The sequence below is a fragment of the Mytilus galloprovincialis genome, chromosome 2, assembly GCF_965363235.1.
Source record: "Mytilus galloprovincialis chromosome 2, xbMytGall1.hap1.1, whole genome shotgun sequence".
Classification (NCBI taxonomy): Eukaryota; Metazoa; Mollusca; class Bivalvia; order Mytilida; family Mytilidae; genus Mytilus; species Mytilus galloprovincialis.
In genome coordinates this window covers 68,815,035-68,832,660 of record NC_134839.1, presented here as the reverse complement: position 1 = coordinate 68,832,660, position 17,626 = coordinate 68,815,035, and the positions used below count along the sequence as shown (strand labels likewise).

Genomic DNA, 17,626 nt, shown 5'->3' with positions numbered 1-17,626 from the left:
ATTTTTTTTTCATCTTGTTACTCCATATAGTTTAGGGACAGTTGGTTGGTGGTTATTCTTGGGGCATCTGCATTATTCTACTTAATTTCTAAATTTACCAAATTTTGGTTATTGAAAAATTGTTTCAACTTGGTCTGCATTGATGTTAGCTAGTCCAAATAATTATGAGGTCTTGAAAGGCTTTTTTAGTTTTTTGCTGTGACACTTTTGACGCCTTCCTACATAGGAAGGTCTCTGCAAAATAAAAGTAGAATAGCCCTTCAAGACATCATACATATTTGAACTACAATGGTACATGGTTTGCTTTTGTTAAGTATAAAGGTCATACTGTGGATTTATTTATTTTCGTGGGTATCAATTGTATCTATTGTCATTGATTGCTCAAAACTTGCATATTTGAGGATATTTGGTTTCGTGGTATTGCAATGTATACAAAGCCTATTGAAAATATGTTGTTCCTTTAACATTTGAATTCGTGGTTCACCTGTACCCACGATACCACAAAAATTAGTATCCAACAAATGATAATGAATCCACAGTATTGCAATTCAAGTTAGAGAATGAACTCTTTCCTTTCTACAAATGACCAGGGCATTTCTTGAACCTTACCATAGTGGTAATAGACTTCTATAAAATTCCTAATCCATGTAGTCCCCTAGCAGCAAATGTATCATCAATAATGAGAACAAGTTTCTATTTCATATAAATTTTTAGTACCTCATATAAGTTTAGGGTATATTTGATTTTTACAGTCCTCCTCTGTACATTGTTTTCTCTTTTATATACTCAGGGAATTCATTGTCTAATTATTCTTAAAATAGGAGAGATGCATGCACCTTATAGTGTAAGTTTGTAAAAAAAAATTAAAACATAAAACATTCCCAATTTGTTTTTAGTGTTATAATTATGTGAATTAAAATGATGAATTTAAATAACAATACTAGAAGGATTTGATTAAAAGAAAACATGTTCTTTATTCAAATGTAGTAGACAAATATTTTTTATAAGTTTTGTATACTATTGATTTAACCAAGCATGAAGGTAAAGGATTTTAGAAAAGCATGACAGCCATAAAGTAATTTATTAATAATGAATACAAATGATATTACTTGCAGATTTAAGTACATAAATTTCATTTGTGACATCACTTGGAAGTCATTAGCATAAGTCATAAGCATGTCTAAATTGATATACTGGTAATTTACATAATTGACCTTCAAATTGGGATTTTACACATAGTTTTTGCACAGATAGATATGAGCTTACCCATAAGGATATTTTACCCTTTCAAATCGAGTTTCATAAAGTTTTTTTATCAGTCAATAATTCTTGATGAAGTGAACAGAAAGGGACATTCATGTTGTTCCCAGGGGCAGATTATGGAGGGTTCCTTATGAAGCGTGGATCCCCCTTTTTCAAAATCGTGGATCCACATCTGGTGAAATGTATTTGAAATTGTATAATAATTTCAGTTGTCAACTGTTCAAGCTCATCTAAGATTTGTAGAAAAATGGTATAGAAAATAAGACAGAAATAAGGGAATTAATAAAAGGTTGTTATTTAAACAATATTATTATTTTTTATGACATGAACACAATTTGAATGAAAATATGAATTGTAAGAAAAAAACTTTTATTTTATATATGAAGGAATAAATTTTAGAAAAAATAAATTGTAATTTTAATCCGTATATTTTAACCACAAATGGTAAGATTTTTATATTGCTGTAAATTCATTATTGTATTTTTATCAATTCATTTCTCAGGGCAACAGACAATTTATGAATTGCATTTTAATGAATATATAATTTATTCTAAAATAAGATATGAAATGAAAAGAAGTATCATTAAATATTTTGTACTACACAAGTGTATGTGTTTATTCTTTTCTACAGAAGATTCTGTAATGATATCAGTTAAATGGTTTAAGGACTGCATTACCTTACTACATGTATCATGTTATGATCAGCAATACAACATCAACAAAACCAGAGATTTTATTCATTAATTACATTCTAGTCTACAATGTTGGAGAGAGTCCATTGTTAAAAATATACATTGACCTAATTGAGCAACACATACTATTATATATAGACTCTAGTTGTTGATTGCTGTAATACTAAAAATTATTTTAAGCTCAGACATTGTGACAAAGTTAAGTTTTTAAAACTTTTACTCAAAATAATTTTAAGATTAGACATTGTCACCAAGTTTAGGTTTTAACCAGATGCTCCACAGGGCGCAGCTTTATACGACCGCAGAGGTCAAACCCTGAACAGTTGGGGCAAGTATGGACACAACATTTAAGCTTGATACAGCTCTGAATTTGGATTTTGATTAAATAGTTAACACAACATAGGTTTCTGACACAGAATGAATGTGGTCTAAACACAAGGTCATGTTTTTCTCTGGCTGTTTATGACGTCTTTACACTAAATCCATTGGATGGTGGATGTGTACGGATTGATAGTTTAGTCTTGGATGCATGATTTTTTTATTAGTTGTTAGTGGCTTTGAACTAGCTGTCAGATAACTGCAAGTACTCTCAGATCTGTTCATTGCGTCTTTTTGTATCGGGATGTATAAGTACCGGCATGTACATGTATTTTTGTACATCTGATGAGTTGAGCCTTTTTCAACTGATTTTTATAGTTCCTTCTTATGTTGTACTGTTATACCACTGTCCCAGGTTAGGGGAGAGTTGGGATCCCGCTAACATGTTTAACCCCGCCACATTATTTATGTATGTGCCTGTCCCAAGTCAGGAGCCTGTAATTCAGTGGTTGTCGTTTGTTTATGTGTTACATATTTGTTTTTAGTTCAATTTTTTTACATAAATAAGGCCGTTAGTTTTCTCGTTTGAATTGTTTTACATTGTCTTATCGGGGCCTATTATAGCTGACTATGGTGTATGGGCTTTGCTCATTGTTGAAGGCCGTACGGTGACCTATAGTTGTTAATGTCTGTGTCATTTTGGTCTTTTGTGGATAGTTGTCTCATTGGCAATCATACCACATCTTCTTTTTTATAAGAACTTAAACTTAAAAACTTGAAAATTCTAAATTGGACATTTACCTATTATGGTCCAATATCCAAAATCTAAATACAAGGTTAGATTCAGCATATCATAGAACCCCAAGAATTCAATTTTTGATGAAATCATATAATGTTCAATTTTAGACCCTTTAGACCTCAATGTGGACAAATTTGATAACCGGGGCCCAAATATTAAAAATCTAAATACATGGTTAGATTCAGCATATTGAAGAACCCCCTACATTCAATTTTTGTTGAAATCCAACAAAGTTATTTTTGACCCTTTGGACCCTAATGTGGACCAATTTGAAAACAGGACAATACTGTGCAATTGAATATTTCTTGCTATTGCGCAAAACTGTGCAATTGAAAATTTCCTGCTATTGCGCAATATTGTGCAATTAGATATTTCTTGCTATTGCACAATACTGTGCAAATTGAAGATTTCTTGCTATTGCACAATACTGTGCAATTGAAGATTTCTTGCTAGTGCGCAATACTGTGCAATTGAAATTTTCTTGCTATTGCACAATACTTCGCAATTGAAGATTTCTTGCTATTGCTGAATACTGTGCAATTGAAAATTTCCTGCTATTGCACGATACTTAATATAATAATTTTGGACCCTGATTTGGACCAACTTTAAAACTGGGACCATAATCAAAAATCTAAGTACATGTTTAGATTCAGCATATCAAAGAACCCCAAGAATTCAATTTTTGTTAAAATCAAGCTAAGTTTAATTTTGGACCCTTTGGACCTTAATGTAGACCAATTTGAAAACAGGACCTAAAATTAAGAATCTGAATACACTGTTAGATTTGACATATCAAAAGAACCCCTATAATTCATTTTTTGATGAAATCAAACAAAGTTTAATTTTGGACCCTTTTGGCCCCTAATTCGTTTGGACCAAAACTCCCAAAATCAATCCAAACTTTCCTTTTGTGGTCATAAACCTTGTGATAAAATTTCATAGATTTCTATTAACTTATACTAAAGTTATTGTGTATAATAATAAATAAAACCAATAAAAATGCTTATTTGGGATCTGCATCTAATTCCTAAACTGTTTGGACTAAAACTCCCAAAATCAATCCCAACCTTCCTTTTGTGGTCATAAACCTTATGTTAAAATATCATAGATTTCTGTTTACTTATACTAAAGTTATTGTGCGAAAACCAAAAAAAATGCTTATTTGGGCCCTTTTTGGTCCCTAATTGCTAAACTGTTGGGACCAAAACACCCAAAATCAATCCCAACCTTCCTTTTATGGTCATAAACCTTGTGTTTAAATTTCATAGATTTCTATTTAATTTTACGTGGGTGAATTTTTCATCGAGGAGTTGCACGTTAGACGCATGCGAGCTACCGCGGGTCTCTCGACCATCGAGACCGGCAAGCTACACCCTCGGTAAAAAAAATTTACGTGGGTGAATTTTTCATCGAGGAGTCGCAGGTTAGACGCCGGCGAGCTACCGCAGCTCTCTCGACCATCGAGACCGGCAAACTATACCCTCAGTAAATTTTTTTTACGTGGGTGAAATTTTCATCAAGGAGTCGCACGTTAGACGCGGGTTAGCTACTGCGGGTCTGTCGACCATCGAGACGGGCAAACTATACCCTCGGTAAAAAAAATTTACGTGGGTGAATTTTTCATCGAGGAGTCGCACGTTAGACGCGGGTGAGCTACCGCGGGTCTCTCGACGATCGAGACTGGCAAACTATACCCTTGGTAAAATATTTTTACGTGGGTGAATTTTTCATCGAGGAGTCGCACGTTAGACACGGGTGAGCTACCGCGGCTCTCTCGACCATCGAGACCGGCAAACTATACCCTCGGTAAAAAAATTTTACGTGGGTGAAATTTTCATCAAGGAGTCGCACGTTAGACGCGGGCTAGCTACTGCGGGTCTCTCGGCCATCTAGGCCAGCCAACTTTATCGTCGTTAAAAAATCTTGACCAGTGGACATTTTTTTTATCGGGAAGCCAAATGGTAAGACCCGTGCGGGCTTACCGCGGGGTCTCTCGACCATCGCAGGCCGGCAAACTATACCCTTGGAAAAAAAGAAAAAAAATTACTACCGCGGGTTTCGAGCAGAAACTACACCTTCGGTCCAAAAATATTACATGGTGAACATTTTTCATCGGGAAGCCGCACGTAAGAATATTGCAGGTCTCTCGATGACCATGGCACCTTGGTCTAACGAAGGCAGGCATCGTACACCCTTGTAAGCCGCCTCTTGACGATGCACGTCCTAACCCTAACCCTAACCCTAACCTAAAGTTAGAGTGCGAAAACCAAAAACCAAAAGTACCAATTTGGACAGCGTCACTCATACAATTCTTGAGTTATGTCCCCTTATGTGGTTATATGCAAGTGAGATACACATTCCCCATTTTTCTAGTTGAAGTAGGATGACAAAAGACAGATGCCAGCTTATGATTTTTCCCAAAGTGAGCAAATAGGGATTAAACATTAAAAGCATCATGTACTTCCAGCAAAGATCACAAGTTAATCCCCAATGTGCCTTCTATTCATCGTAATGTAAAGCATTTACATGACCCTGGAAATACAATTTTCAATTTTATTAACAAAGTACCCTTTTAAGGTGAATGGGCAACAATAATTCAAGCATCATTGTTATATTTCCAGGCTTCTAAAAGTTCTGTCCGACACGACTTTGTATGTTAGAAAATGGGGAGTCATGCAAAGTTGACATAAGTTATGTGATCTTGACCTTGCAGACAGACATTCCAAACTTATTAGCAACACATCCGCTTGTGGTAGGCATCTATAATAAGTTCCAGTATCATTTAAAAGATCTGAATTGCACCCAAATTGCTTACAGTATGTTGTGTCTTGTGAGGGTTAAAATATATCAAAGCCAGGCAATATATACATCCAATTTTATGACCTGCTTGTATCTGGGAAATATATTAAACAAACTTAAGATAGAGAGACATGTACACTGTACAATAGTTGTGTACACAAAAAATAGTTATGGTATGTGAATGGACCCATCCGGAAATGACCAACCATTAAAATGATGTAAAGCCTTAAGGTCAAATAAAGACAGACATGTTGACATAATCATTTTATACAGCATCTAAAATTGATCCAATGATTAAAGAATTTAATTATATGAACAATAGACATATATCACAAAAACTTATTATTGACCAAGGACGAAAAATATGAGATCAAGCTCAGATGAACTATGCCGAACTAGTATGTACACATTACAATTAATTCATGTATAAAATTTAGTTGACTGATAAAAGTTAGGTAATCACAGTCTAATGGCAGATTTCATTACAATGATTCAGTATATCTTCATTTCATGGTTTACAGTAAAGTTGCAAGGCTTACTGACACAGTTGACCTTTAGAAATCAATGTCCTGAATATGCTTCATTATGTATGATTATAATATCAATGAAATTTTTCTGTGTATACAAACTGCTACCCCAACCATTAACAGAAGATTATTCCCAAATTGTCATAGAAACAACTCAATTTAAAACTGGTGAGATCTTTTAAAGGTTCTAACATTGATTTTGTTTTACGATAATTTAAAACATAGCTAAATATGTATTGCAATACACCTATGATCCTAAATCTTGTTCATATTATGTGCTTATACTGATTATTGTATTGCAATCAGTCCTGCTGTTCACAGACTGTTTATGATGTCTTTACAGTATACCTATTGGATTTGTACTGATTACTTTGGAACATGATTTATGTATTTGTCGACTAGATTTCAGTAGCTGGGAGTACTCTTAGATAGGTATTTTGTGTCTCTTGCTTGTATGTTTTTCCCCCCTGAATCCTAGTCATCTAATGAGTTCAGCAATTACCAACAGAATTTAGTTTGTTCTGATGTTATGCTGTTACACCAGACTCTAGTTATTTTCCTATGATACTGGGTAAACTATCTTGCCTCATAAAACCCATTTTTCTTTTCATATAAGACTTCATTACCTCATTAAAGGTTATTTACTAAAATTAAAGCAGATTTTAGATTTCTTCTCTTTCGATTTGAGACTCAAATAAAACCGATGCAAATAAGAAGTTAAAGTCAAATCAGCCTTTTCCTGCCATTTAATTCAAATTAAATATCTCAAAAGGGGCGCAACAAACTAGCAATATTTTTTAGCTTAATTTGTTCCTTAACTATTGCTTTTCCAACTTACAATATCAATCTTAATTTCTAGATTTTTTTTAATTTTACCTCAGTACATCCCTAAAGCTGTCTATACGGTTTGGGTTTTGCTCAATTGTTGAATAACATACAGTGAAATATAGTTTTGTAAAATCTGCTCCATTTATACTTAGTTTTATAGTTGTCTGATTGGCAATCACATCTCATTTTATCGTGAGCAGCTCTCTAATATAGTCAACATAAAACATAAACTTTGTAAGTCACTTTACTGTACAGCTTTATTGTAAATGTTTTACCTATCAAAATTTAATTCTCAATAAGCTGTTCATGTAAAAATTGTCCAAAGATATTCTTTCTTTGATGAAACCTAACATAAAACATGTACATGTAAAACATAAAATAAAACAATTTTTGGCTTCTTGTCTATGTTCTTGTTTTATACATTTTGAACTTGTTCTCCTCTTATATAACAATGAAATGTCATGTATCCAAGATGATTATAATGTCCAATCAATATTCATGGTGCTCCATTCTCCCTTGGTGATGGTGATCGACTGTATGAACGTGATCTGTAAAAAACAATACATACCATCAATAAAGACTACAGAAAAATCTGGACATATTACTGCGTAGAACTTATATTTTTTAATTTGTCTGGTTTTGTGTAATTTATTTTAGAAAAATTCCCTGGATGTTCTATTTTTAGTTGTAGCAGCCTTGTGTGAATGGATCAAATCTCCAGATACAATTAAGACACATTTAGGTGAAGTTTGGTAACATTTTGCATGGTAGTTTCAAAGATTTTTTTTTAAATTTACGATTTTCTCACAAATATGAAGATAATTTAAAAATCATTTCCTGAAATCTACAGAAGCTGTTAATTATCAAACTAACAAATATCCTAAACAAACCTGTCTCTACTTCTCTGTCTGTCATATGACCTGCTCTTTGACCTACTGTATGACCTCCTGTAAAAAGTAGATGGACTTTAAAATAGTTCAAAACATTTCTTTTTTTGACTGCATTATAAAAAAGATCAAGATCACCAATCATCTTTATGAAAACACTGTGATGTAATAAGTGAGGGGGTAGGTCCTTTATCGAGACTCTGGGAATCGGGTGTTTTTAAGCTCTTGATTTTGGGATTGACCCTTTCAGGATCCTGGATCTTTTTTTCAACTTCGGGATGTCTGGATTTAAAATTTTTTTATTCGGGACCTCAGGATTTATTTTTTTTAAGCCTGGGATTTCGGGATCAGGACCCCTCCTAACCCCCCTCATAAGTATTTATTGTAGATTTTCATGTGATATCAAAGTATATATCTGTAGAAAAAAACAAAAATTTGCCCATAGTACATGGATGCCCCACTCGCACTATCATTTTCTATGTTAAGTGAGCCATTAAAATCATTTAATTTTTAAACTGTTGCCTTCCCTTAATTGCTCTAGAACGATTTCAGGGAAATGGTAGGAAAATTTATTAAGAAAATGCGATGCAAGCAACAGCAAGTTCGTCGAGGCTACCAGTATGAGCATAAGTCAGTAATGTGATGTTGACAATCTTTTTTGAAAAAGGGCACCAACTTTTAAGTTATCTCAAAATGACCGAAATTAGGTGAAAAAATTTCTGGATCCTTGTATAGCAGCATTCTTTCATTTGAGATATCTTTTTAATGCATCTTATTTTTTTTTATCTGCATTTAATAAAAAGATGAAGTAATTTTTAGTAAATCTATAAAGTATTGATATTTACCTTTTGTAACTTCTGCTCCTTGACCTCCTGCTAGATAAAAATAAAAAGTTATTAAGGTCAGTAATCATTTTGTAATTTCAAAGTATACATTTACACAATCTTAGTTCAATGCAGTAAATTAGTTTTTTTTTTATATCCAGTTTGATGAAAAGGACTACTTTGACTTTTATCTAATAAAAACCTAGTGAATTCATTATTATTCGTTAAATACCAATTTTTGTTGGTTTCGTTGGTAAAGTGAACCAAGAATATACCTGTTTAACGAATAACAATATTTCTATAGGCTTAGTATTCAAAGATTGGCAAAACCATAAAATCAAATATCCATGAAAGTGCAACTTTTCCTCAATCCACGAAAATAAATGAATCCACGCTATGTGGTAGTATACATTATATACTATCGTTTATACATATATTACATGTAGGCCAGGAAATTGTTGTAGAAATATAATCTGGAACTACTGCAAGTTTCTAAATGAAGCTTTATTGTTAATTGTTTTTTTAAGGGTACAGTTGTATCAGTATTGTTTGTATAGATAACTAATTTTTAGAATAATGTATATATAAATAACTTACCTTCTGTCATAAGATCTTGATCTTGATCTTCTGGAAATAAAATAAATAGACTGGTTAGAAATGTACTGCATACTGTATTTTTGGGTCCAAGAATGAATTTCAGCATGGACGAACATTTGTATGTCATTTTACATTATATATATAATGATCCACTAATGTTAAATGCCAACATACTTGCTATCTTATACAGAAATATGTACAGACTGTTAACATTAATATTTCTTGTTAATTGGATTCTCCAGATTTTAGTGATCTATATTAAATTGTAACCAATATATTCCCCCCCAAGTATCCATAAATAGCAGTATGTTTTCCTTTACTGTAACATGTTAAAATTATAATTTATTCTGTTGTGTGTGCTTGTACAACTAGTTTAACCCAACATTTTGTGCCTGTACCAAGTCAATCTATCTAGAGCATGTGTTGTTTGTCTTTCCCTGTCCATTTATTATCGAGTTGGGAGTAGCTGGTTTATGTGGTCTGTTCTATTGTGTAATATTATTGGACGTTTCTGTTATCCACTTTTATGTTTATGTGTTGTTATTACATAATACTGTTAAACATTTTGGTGTTATTGTGATAAGTCTGTACCTTCTGTCTGGTGTTCTGGATCTTGTTCGGGATCTTCTTGACCTAAAATTTTAAAAGTTTTCAATCAGTACTAATAATTGTGTTATGTGCAAAATGCTATCATGTATTCTAAAGTTTCAAAAAATAAGATTACCTGACTTTTCATGTTGTTTATTCTGTTAAAGCGTTCAGACTTATACCTAAACTTGTTTCACATAGCAAACAAATAATTTATTTTTCACTTTACATCAACTCCCTCCAACTGTATTAATACAAATCAAATACATTTAAAAGGAAATAAGCATGTAGATATCTAAAAGATTTGCCTGTCTGTGTCCTTTTTAAAGTAATGAAATTTGTTTATTTTACTATGGGACAGAAACAGATTTTGAAGGATACCTTCAGCTGCTTTAAACACTATTCCAGTGTACAACATTACAGACGATTTCACTAATGTTTGTTACTGACACTTCAGTGCACCTACCTCCTTGGTGACCGTGATATTGATCTGTATCTACAAACATACATAAATACAATTTATCAAGCATCACTCCTTATCAAGTCAAAATCTAATTTCAAAATGAAAACCTACTTATCATAACAAGCTTAAGTTAATCAGTAAAGGGTTACTCTATCAATGTTAAATATGAGCTTAACACTTTTAGTAGTTTAATAATATAACTTACTAAGTTATAGAGAGAGAAGTGTGGTATAATAATGAATCAATGGGATAGCAACCTATATAACACAAAATAATCACTAAACATCTTTTCTTAGTATGTTTAATCTTCAAGCTGCTGTTAGTGATGCAAGATAATACATTTAATATAATTATACAGAGAGATTTGCATTCAGTGAAATGAACAAGTAAAATGAAGATTTTGGAAATAACTTTAAATTATACCTTCTTGGGCTTCTGCTGTGTGATCTATGTGACCTCCTTCTATCATGATCATCATAACGGGATCCATGGTATGGTCTTCTATCTTTTGTTCTCATCTGACCTGGTGCTATAATAATCAGACCAAAAGAAAAAAAAATAAGTTGTTATAGGCTTAAAACTTCAGTAAATTAGGTTCTTGTTAACCTTTCAAAATATTTGCTGCATTTTTCATGAAAATGGGCTTTCAAGTATAAATTGTGTATTAAAAAAAAATTTATCAACAAAAAAAAGTTTCCCTCATTTGAGAGATAGCTACGGATTTGGAGAAATAACAACTGTCCCCAACCTGTTTAATGTGCCGTCTTGTCAAAATGACTTTCTTATATGAATATGTCAATGCTGCTATCCAAGTTGGCAATTAATGCTTCAAGAAATTAAAACTTCAAAATCTTTTTTCTTTAAATCTATTACCTCAATAGAACATTATTCCTTTTAATATTGAAAATGAAGAGGTTTGATTATCTTTACCATTTTAAGTTACTTACATTTTCTATCTCCCCTTGCAAATTCTATCTCCAATTCTCTGCCCTGGTATCTAGTTCTGTCCAAGTGATAAAGTGCATCATCAGCATCTCTAGGATCTTCAAATGTCCCACTTGTTAAGGATTATGCATTTTAAAACATCATGCAAATATGTGCATCATTTAATATAAAAAATTGATTTTTATATATCTGAACTATAAATTTCCTAATCATTTCATAAACTTGACACTCACTGACATATTTCTAATAATTTACAAAAATGATTTAAATATGTGTTTCTCATGCTTGTTTTTTATTTAATATAATATTGATGTCCATAAAAAGATATATAACACTAATAAATATTTTATAAGACAATTGATTTCGAAGTGCTTGGTGCTAAGAATCTGCTCCTTTTTACTCAAACGTATGTGCATTTAATAAGAAGAAACAGTTACCATAACTTTAAGAACAAATGACGACTTTTAAAAAGATAGATAGTTTTTTTTAAATAGGATCTTCTTTAGATTTATATAACGTCAGTTAGTTTAAAGACATGTATGATCAGTATCTTGAAAGCAGACATTGTTTTGTCATAAAAATAAGCACCATTACTTATTCTTTATTTATTCTTTGCCGTTAGATCTTTTGAGTATTACACGAGCAACTATCTTTATCTTTGCCTTTATTGCACGACAGTAAAAACATGCCAAGTCTTGCATCTTTGTCTTTATTACATTCTGTCATATTTCCGTTGTTCGATGTTCTTTTAACTTTACTTTTATGCCTGTGTCTTTTATCTTTGTCTTTTAGACATCTTTTTCGATCAATTTAGTTTGCCAAGTACATGTATGACGTAAAGCCTTTTATCTGTTTCTTTAATACTATATAATCTTTATCTTTGTGCTTTCATAAAATTAGCTCTTTTGACTATATCTCTTTTGCATTAAACGGTGACAATTCTTTGTCTTTTTTCTACCCCTGACTTGCAGTCTGAGAAAAAAGAAAAGTACAATATTAGACACACATGTAGATGGACTATTCATTGCCTATTGCATGCAGTGTTCTTATAAACTGAAGTAAAGATGCTGCAATATATACTAAACATGAATAAATTTATATTAATTTTCACAGCCTCTGATGTTTTTCCTATTAAAGCCATTGCCATACTGAAGTTTGTCCCAAAACTAAATCATAGATTTTAACATGTTTACTAGTATGACAATTAAAATAAAAAGAAGTCTACATTGTATGTGACATGATTACCAATATAAAAACATCGGAAATAAACTGAGAAAAGTTATCTAAGACTTCATGTTAGTTGGTATATATTTTGAAATCTTTTACATTTATCATTATAGTAGAAAGACCACAATTTTCAAATAGCAAGTAAGTTTTTTTAATGAAACGCAAATTTCTATTATAATAATGAGTAGTTCAGTTTGTACATCTTTTTAATGAAAGGATATTGAATATATGCAAATCCTCTAGGTAGCCTAGAATAATAGTCTAATGGTATATAGACATCTTTCAATGGTCCATATTTACCAAACATCGCTCTCATTTCATCTTCCCTAAATTAACATAAACAATACATTGTAAACTAACTAGCAAAAGTTCTAAATAAAACTTTAAAACACTTGATTAAGCAAACTCTTAAATTCAGCCAGTGTTCTCCCCAGAAATTTTGGATAGCATCACATTTGGCGTAAAAAATTAAATTGCATTTTTTACAATGTAATTTGTCGTGTCGTGGCAATGCTTTATTTCCTTTATGTTATATACACTATTGTTTATTACAAAATGTATTATAATGTTTGTATGCTATAGGCCCTTATTTGGTAAATAAAATATTCTATTCCACCCTATTCTTTGTTTTTATATTGTTGAATTCATAACTGAGAATACAATTAAACTATAACCATGATAACAGTATTTTCAGTTTATGTTTTCTATATTCATTTATAGTTCCAGAATTATTTTTTTCCTCTTTAAGTCTAAATAAAAATATATGTGTGGTTCCAGTTACCCTACCTATACCCAGCTAAATGAATGAATGGTTTATTATAGTGCAACCTGTTTAGATACAATTGCACTAAATATGTAGGAAAAAACACGGGTTCTTAATAAAAAATTTGAATAGAAAAAATTCTTTATCATGTCTTTGAAACATATTGGTTCATGGTCCCAGTTGTTTCTTTTTACAAAATAATATATTTTTACAAAGTTATCTACAAGTAGTCTGTTAATGCTTAGTTTTCTTTTTATGTATCATTGTTTTCTGTATACTGTGCCATTTGTGCATATGTAGCTATTATTGTAAAATGCGGATATTTATCATATCTGGTCCGGTTCCGAACAGTAGTTTACACTAAAATATTAAATGGCCGCCGAAAGCAATGAAAAATACGAAAATAAACAATGTTTGACAAGAGATTGGGAATGAATATGGCGTTTTTAATGCATTAAATGGATGAAACATATACACAAGCCAACTTTGATCACTTTCTAAAGAAAGTACAAAACTTATTTCGCCCAAAATCAAAATTTTCACTCTCGATTTACAAAAAAGTAAAAGAAGAGAAAGAAAGTAATACTAATATATTAAAAGTCGTAAAAAGATAAGACTCAACCTCATTTTAAAAGAGAAAAAATGTTTGTTTCATTGAAATTTCATTTAGTAAACATATATTTCGATTTTTAAAATTTTTTCTGATTACTTTTCTCCTTGTCGAAATTTGCCGATTGCAAACCACGTGGTATTAATCATGTCAAAGTGACAGCTTGGGGTATTCGTATCCAAACAGTTATCACCCAAAGGGCAATTAACACCTATTTAACCACTCCAAATTGCCTCTATTGTCCGACTTGAAGGGATTACAATTAAAAGTGAGATATATTTTTTTTATGATCATAAGTGGTAATTAGATGAAAGTTCAAAATTTAGGAACGAGAAAAATAACATAATGAAAATAATTATAGCGTCGCGGTAATTTTTATAGCGTCACGGGAAGAAATATAGCGTCGCGGTACCGCGACGCTAAAACGGCCTGGGGAGAACACTGTCAGCTGGTTGAAATCCCCCCAAAAAATCTTTAGTAAAGTTTAATAAACATTAACATTTCTTTTCAATTTTATAATCTTATTTTAACTTAAGTACACATAAATTATTTTGTAGTAAATGTAGTTAATAAGCCATTCAAGTATATTAAAATTGAATCTCTTTTGTAAGGTGTGTAGTATCATTTGACTTCACTTTAAATGACTCAAACTACATTTTTTCCTTAATCATTTGTTAATTCCCCAGGGTGTCCATTTACCCTATATTGCTTGTGTCATAAAAATAAATAACTTAAAATATTTTTTTTTATTTTTTTTTGCTCTATCATTAATGACAAGTCACTTAATCATTTGATCAGTCAGTGGGAGGAGTTAGTTAACCATGACTGGGTCAGAAGGTCTGCGCTATTAAGAAATATATCTCTCTATTTGTCCGCCATCACAAAAGGTTCCCGTAAATTTTGACATCACAATGCAAAATATCTGACGCCCCAGTGGAAAAGTGACAGTTGTATGGCGTCAATAGTTGAAATGGTGTTGATTATCTGGTCCACCAAGCATATATCCAAATACCAAATTATAAGGACGAATTGGGACGAGTTGCTGTTGGTTAACTAGTCCAAATAATTATGACGTCTTGAAAGGCTATTATAATTTTTTCTTTGACGCCTTACTTCGACGTCATAATGCCACAAACTCATATTTTCAGTTGGACTTTGAGAGGGAATTTACTGCTTTATTAAAACGTTTAGCTGATTTCTCCTTAAGATGCTTCATTTTATGAGTATAAAATATAATTTTGAACCAACCTCGGTACATTTTGACGAACCTGAATTTCCGGATAATGTAAAACAAAAGTTCCGGAAATTCGGGTCTGTCCAAATTTTACCGGGTTTGGTGTAAAAATTATTTTACTAGGATGTATCTCTCAAAAGAAATCAGATAAACGTTCTAAAAAATGCAGTCGACATGTTCCTGTCTCGGATGGAATTGTTATTTATATCATTACATTGTACTTCTGTAGGGATGACTTGAAAATATTTTACACAAACAAACACATAAATTAGTCATAAAAGGTAAGAATTTTTATATATGCATTTTTTTTTAGCCTTCAATGAAAATTTGATGGCTAAAATTGGGTCTCAAAGTTGAGAACAATATATGCTCTCAAAGTCCAACCGAAAATGGCAGCTTCAGCATTATGACGTCGAAGTAAGGCGTCAAAGACAAAAATTATAAATTATAAAATTTATAGCCTTTCAAGTCATAATTATTTGGACTATTGGTCAACATGTCCAAATCTTTTGCGAAATAGTGATTCTCTTCCATACCCAGAGGCGGATTTAGGGGGAGGGCCCAGGGGGCCCGGGCCCCTCCTTTTTGGGAAAAAATTTGGTTGCTTATATAGGGAATCATTGAAGCGTGACTGGAGCGGGCCCCCTCTTAGGTCAGTCAGTGGGCCCCCACTTATGAAAATTCTGGATCCGCCACTGATACCTTTTCTTGTCAGACTAGAAAATATCAATTTTATATTGAGTCCGTGACAACAAAATTATACAGGAACGACTGCGAGAGCAAGAAATGGCGGAAAAGTATAAATGAGGCGATGGACAGTGATCCAAAGACTGGGATACTCTAAAATTAGTGACTATAAAAATTATATAGTGTGCAGTAAATATGCGATTTCTAGTCAACTTGGAAAATGAATGAAAAATAACCTTGCTCCTTCGTTAACATTTCTGACATATAAAGATGTATTTGGAGGCCTTGAATAACGTGACATTTTGATGTAAATTTCCTACTCTCTCCTGCGCAAGCGTTTTCAAAACTGGTGTCTAGCACTAATATCCAGACGTAAATCGGACGTAGACTTAGCAAGGAAGCAGTTTAATATTTCGGTTACCTCCCTTACAGGAAAAGGTCTCACTAATTAGGGACAAAAAGCATCAAAAGCGACAAAAAGCGTCAAGAAGCGACAAGAAAACTTTTTTTTTTATTAAATATAAAGAAATATGCATTTAATTTCATTTAATATGAAATGGAAATTAAAACAGACATTTTTCAACTTTCCTTAGAAGGATTTATTAAACAAAAACATGAAATATTATTTCCTTTCTAACATTATACAATTCATTGTTCTTAATAGGAATAACATTAGATGTGGCTTCACTCTAAGGTATGACAGTACAGACAATGTGGAACATCAGTCAAATGAGATTAACGGGGAGTGTGACCCTTGTTTAACTTTTATTGCTACAATAACACCCAATTAACACCTTCAACTTTGTACACGCGTTAGACTATACAATTACACGCGCCAGAATATAATGCAATCATTGTAAAGTAGTGAACTCAAGATATAAAAGTTTGTCATTAATTTCCTTTAATCTTCAATCAATATGCATAAACATGAGGCAATACACAATAAAACTTAAAAGAGTTAAAACAAATTATAAGATAAATATAATATTGTTCTAAAACACAAGTAAATGAAAGGATTTGTATCTCGGGGGGGCCACTTCAAACTTTTTTTGGTAGGGGTGAGCAGCTGAGACATCAAGTACCCCACCCTTTTCATATATTTTGTTAATTAAAAATATATACCTTGTCATATATTAATTAACAAAAAACAGACCTATAGATATATTTCAATATTTTACCGCTCATCATCACGTTCTTGTTAAGAAGCAAAATAGTCGCAATAAAATCACCTTCTTTTCCAATAAATTCGTCTTATTGCCCATTTTACATCTTCATTATGAAGATATTTCAATTCCAAAATACAATACATATAAAAGACGTTTGGTCAGATCATAGATGGTATTACATCTATGGTCAGATAAATGTAATATCACCCCAGAGTGTAACACCTTCACTGATTTTAACGTTTAAATATTAATTAAAAACTGATAAAAAGTGTCATTGCCGTTCCCTCGTAAAGGACGCTGTCACAATGGAATTTCTTTAAATAATTGTTATCATGTTTTATGTATACAAACCCTAGAATGATAATTAGGTGCAAATGTCAAAAAAGTTGGATTTATTGCATCTATCACT

At 32.0% G+C, this 17,626-nt stretch overlaps 1 protein-coding gene across 4 annotated transcripts; it reads right to left on the bottom strand.

Moving 5' to 3' along the window:
- Positions 1-7,465: 7,465 nt before the first annotated feature.
- On the bottom strand, positions 7,466-16,399 carry LOC143064241 (uncharacterized). Of its 4 annotated transcripts, none has more exons than XM_076236925.1 (10): positions 16,288-16,398; positions 12,979-13,083; positions 11,533-11,636; positions 11,009-11,114; positions 10,589-10,618; positions 10,126-10,167; positions 9,535-9,564; positions 8,959-8,988; positions 8,117-8,173; positions 7,466-7,774 (listed from the first exon to the last, which is right to left on the bottom strand). In XM_076236925.1, the coding sequence occupies exons 4-10, from the start codon at positions 11,073-11,075 to the stop codon at positions 7,716-7,718; spliced, it is 315 nt and encodes a 104-aa protein (XP_076093040.1). In that variant the 5' UTR covers positions 11,076-11,114; positions 11,533-11,636; positions 12,979-13,083; positions 16,288-16,398; the 3' UTR covers positions 7,466-7,715. The 4 variants fall into 4 exon arrangements, with proteins under 4 accessions (XP_076093040.1, XP_076093041.1, XP_076093042.1 ...); XM_076236926.1 differs by having other exon boundaries at positions 8,959-8,985; XM_076236927.1 differs by lacking the exon at positions 10,589-10,618 and having other exon boundaries at positions 16,288-16,399.
- Between the last annotated feature and the right edge of the window lie 1,227 nt (positions 16,400-17,626).

What these genes read in the sequence shown, in the direction of transcription:
- LOC143064241 (XM_076236925.1), bottom strand. Translation starts at nt 11,075, where the DNA reads ATGGATCCCGTTATGATGATCATGATAGAAGGAGGTCACATAGATCAC. An exon ending in ATATCACGGTCACCAAGGAG is followed by an intron (nt 10,168 to 10,588) that starts GTAGGTGCACTG and finishes TTAAAATTTTAG; the next exon opens with GTCAAGAAGATCCCGAACAA. An exon ending in AGGAGCAGAAGTTACAAAAG is followed by an intron (nt 8,174 to 8,958) that starts GTAAATATCAAT and finishes TACTTTTTACAG; the next exon opens with GAGGTCATACAGTAGGTCAA.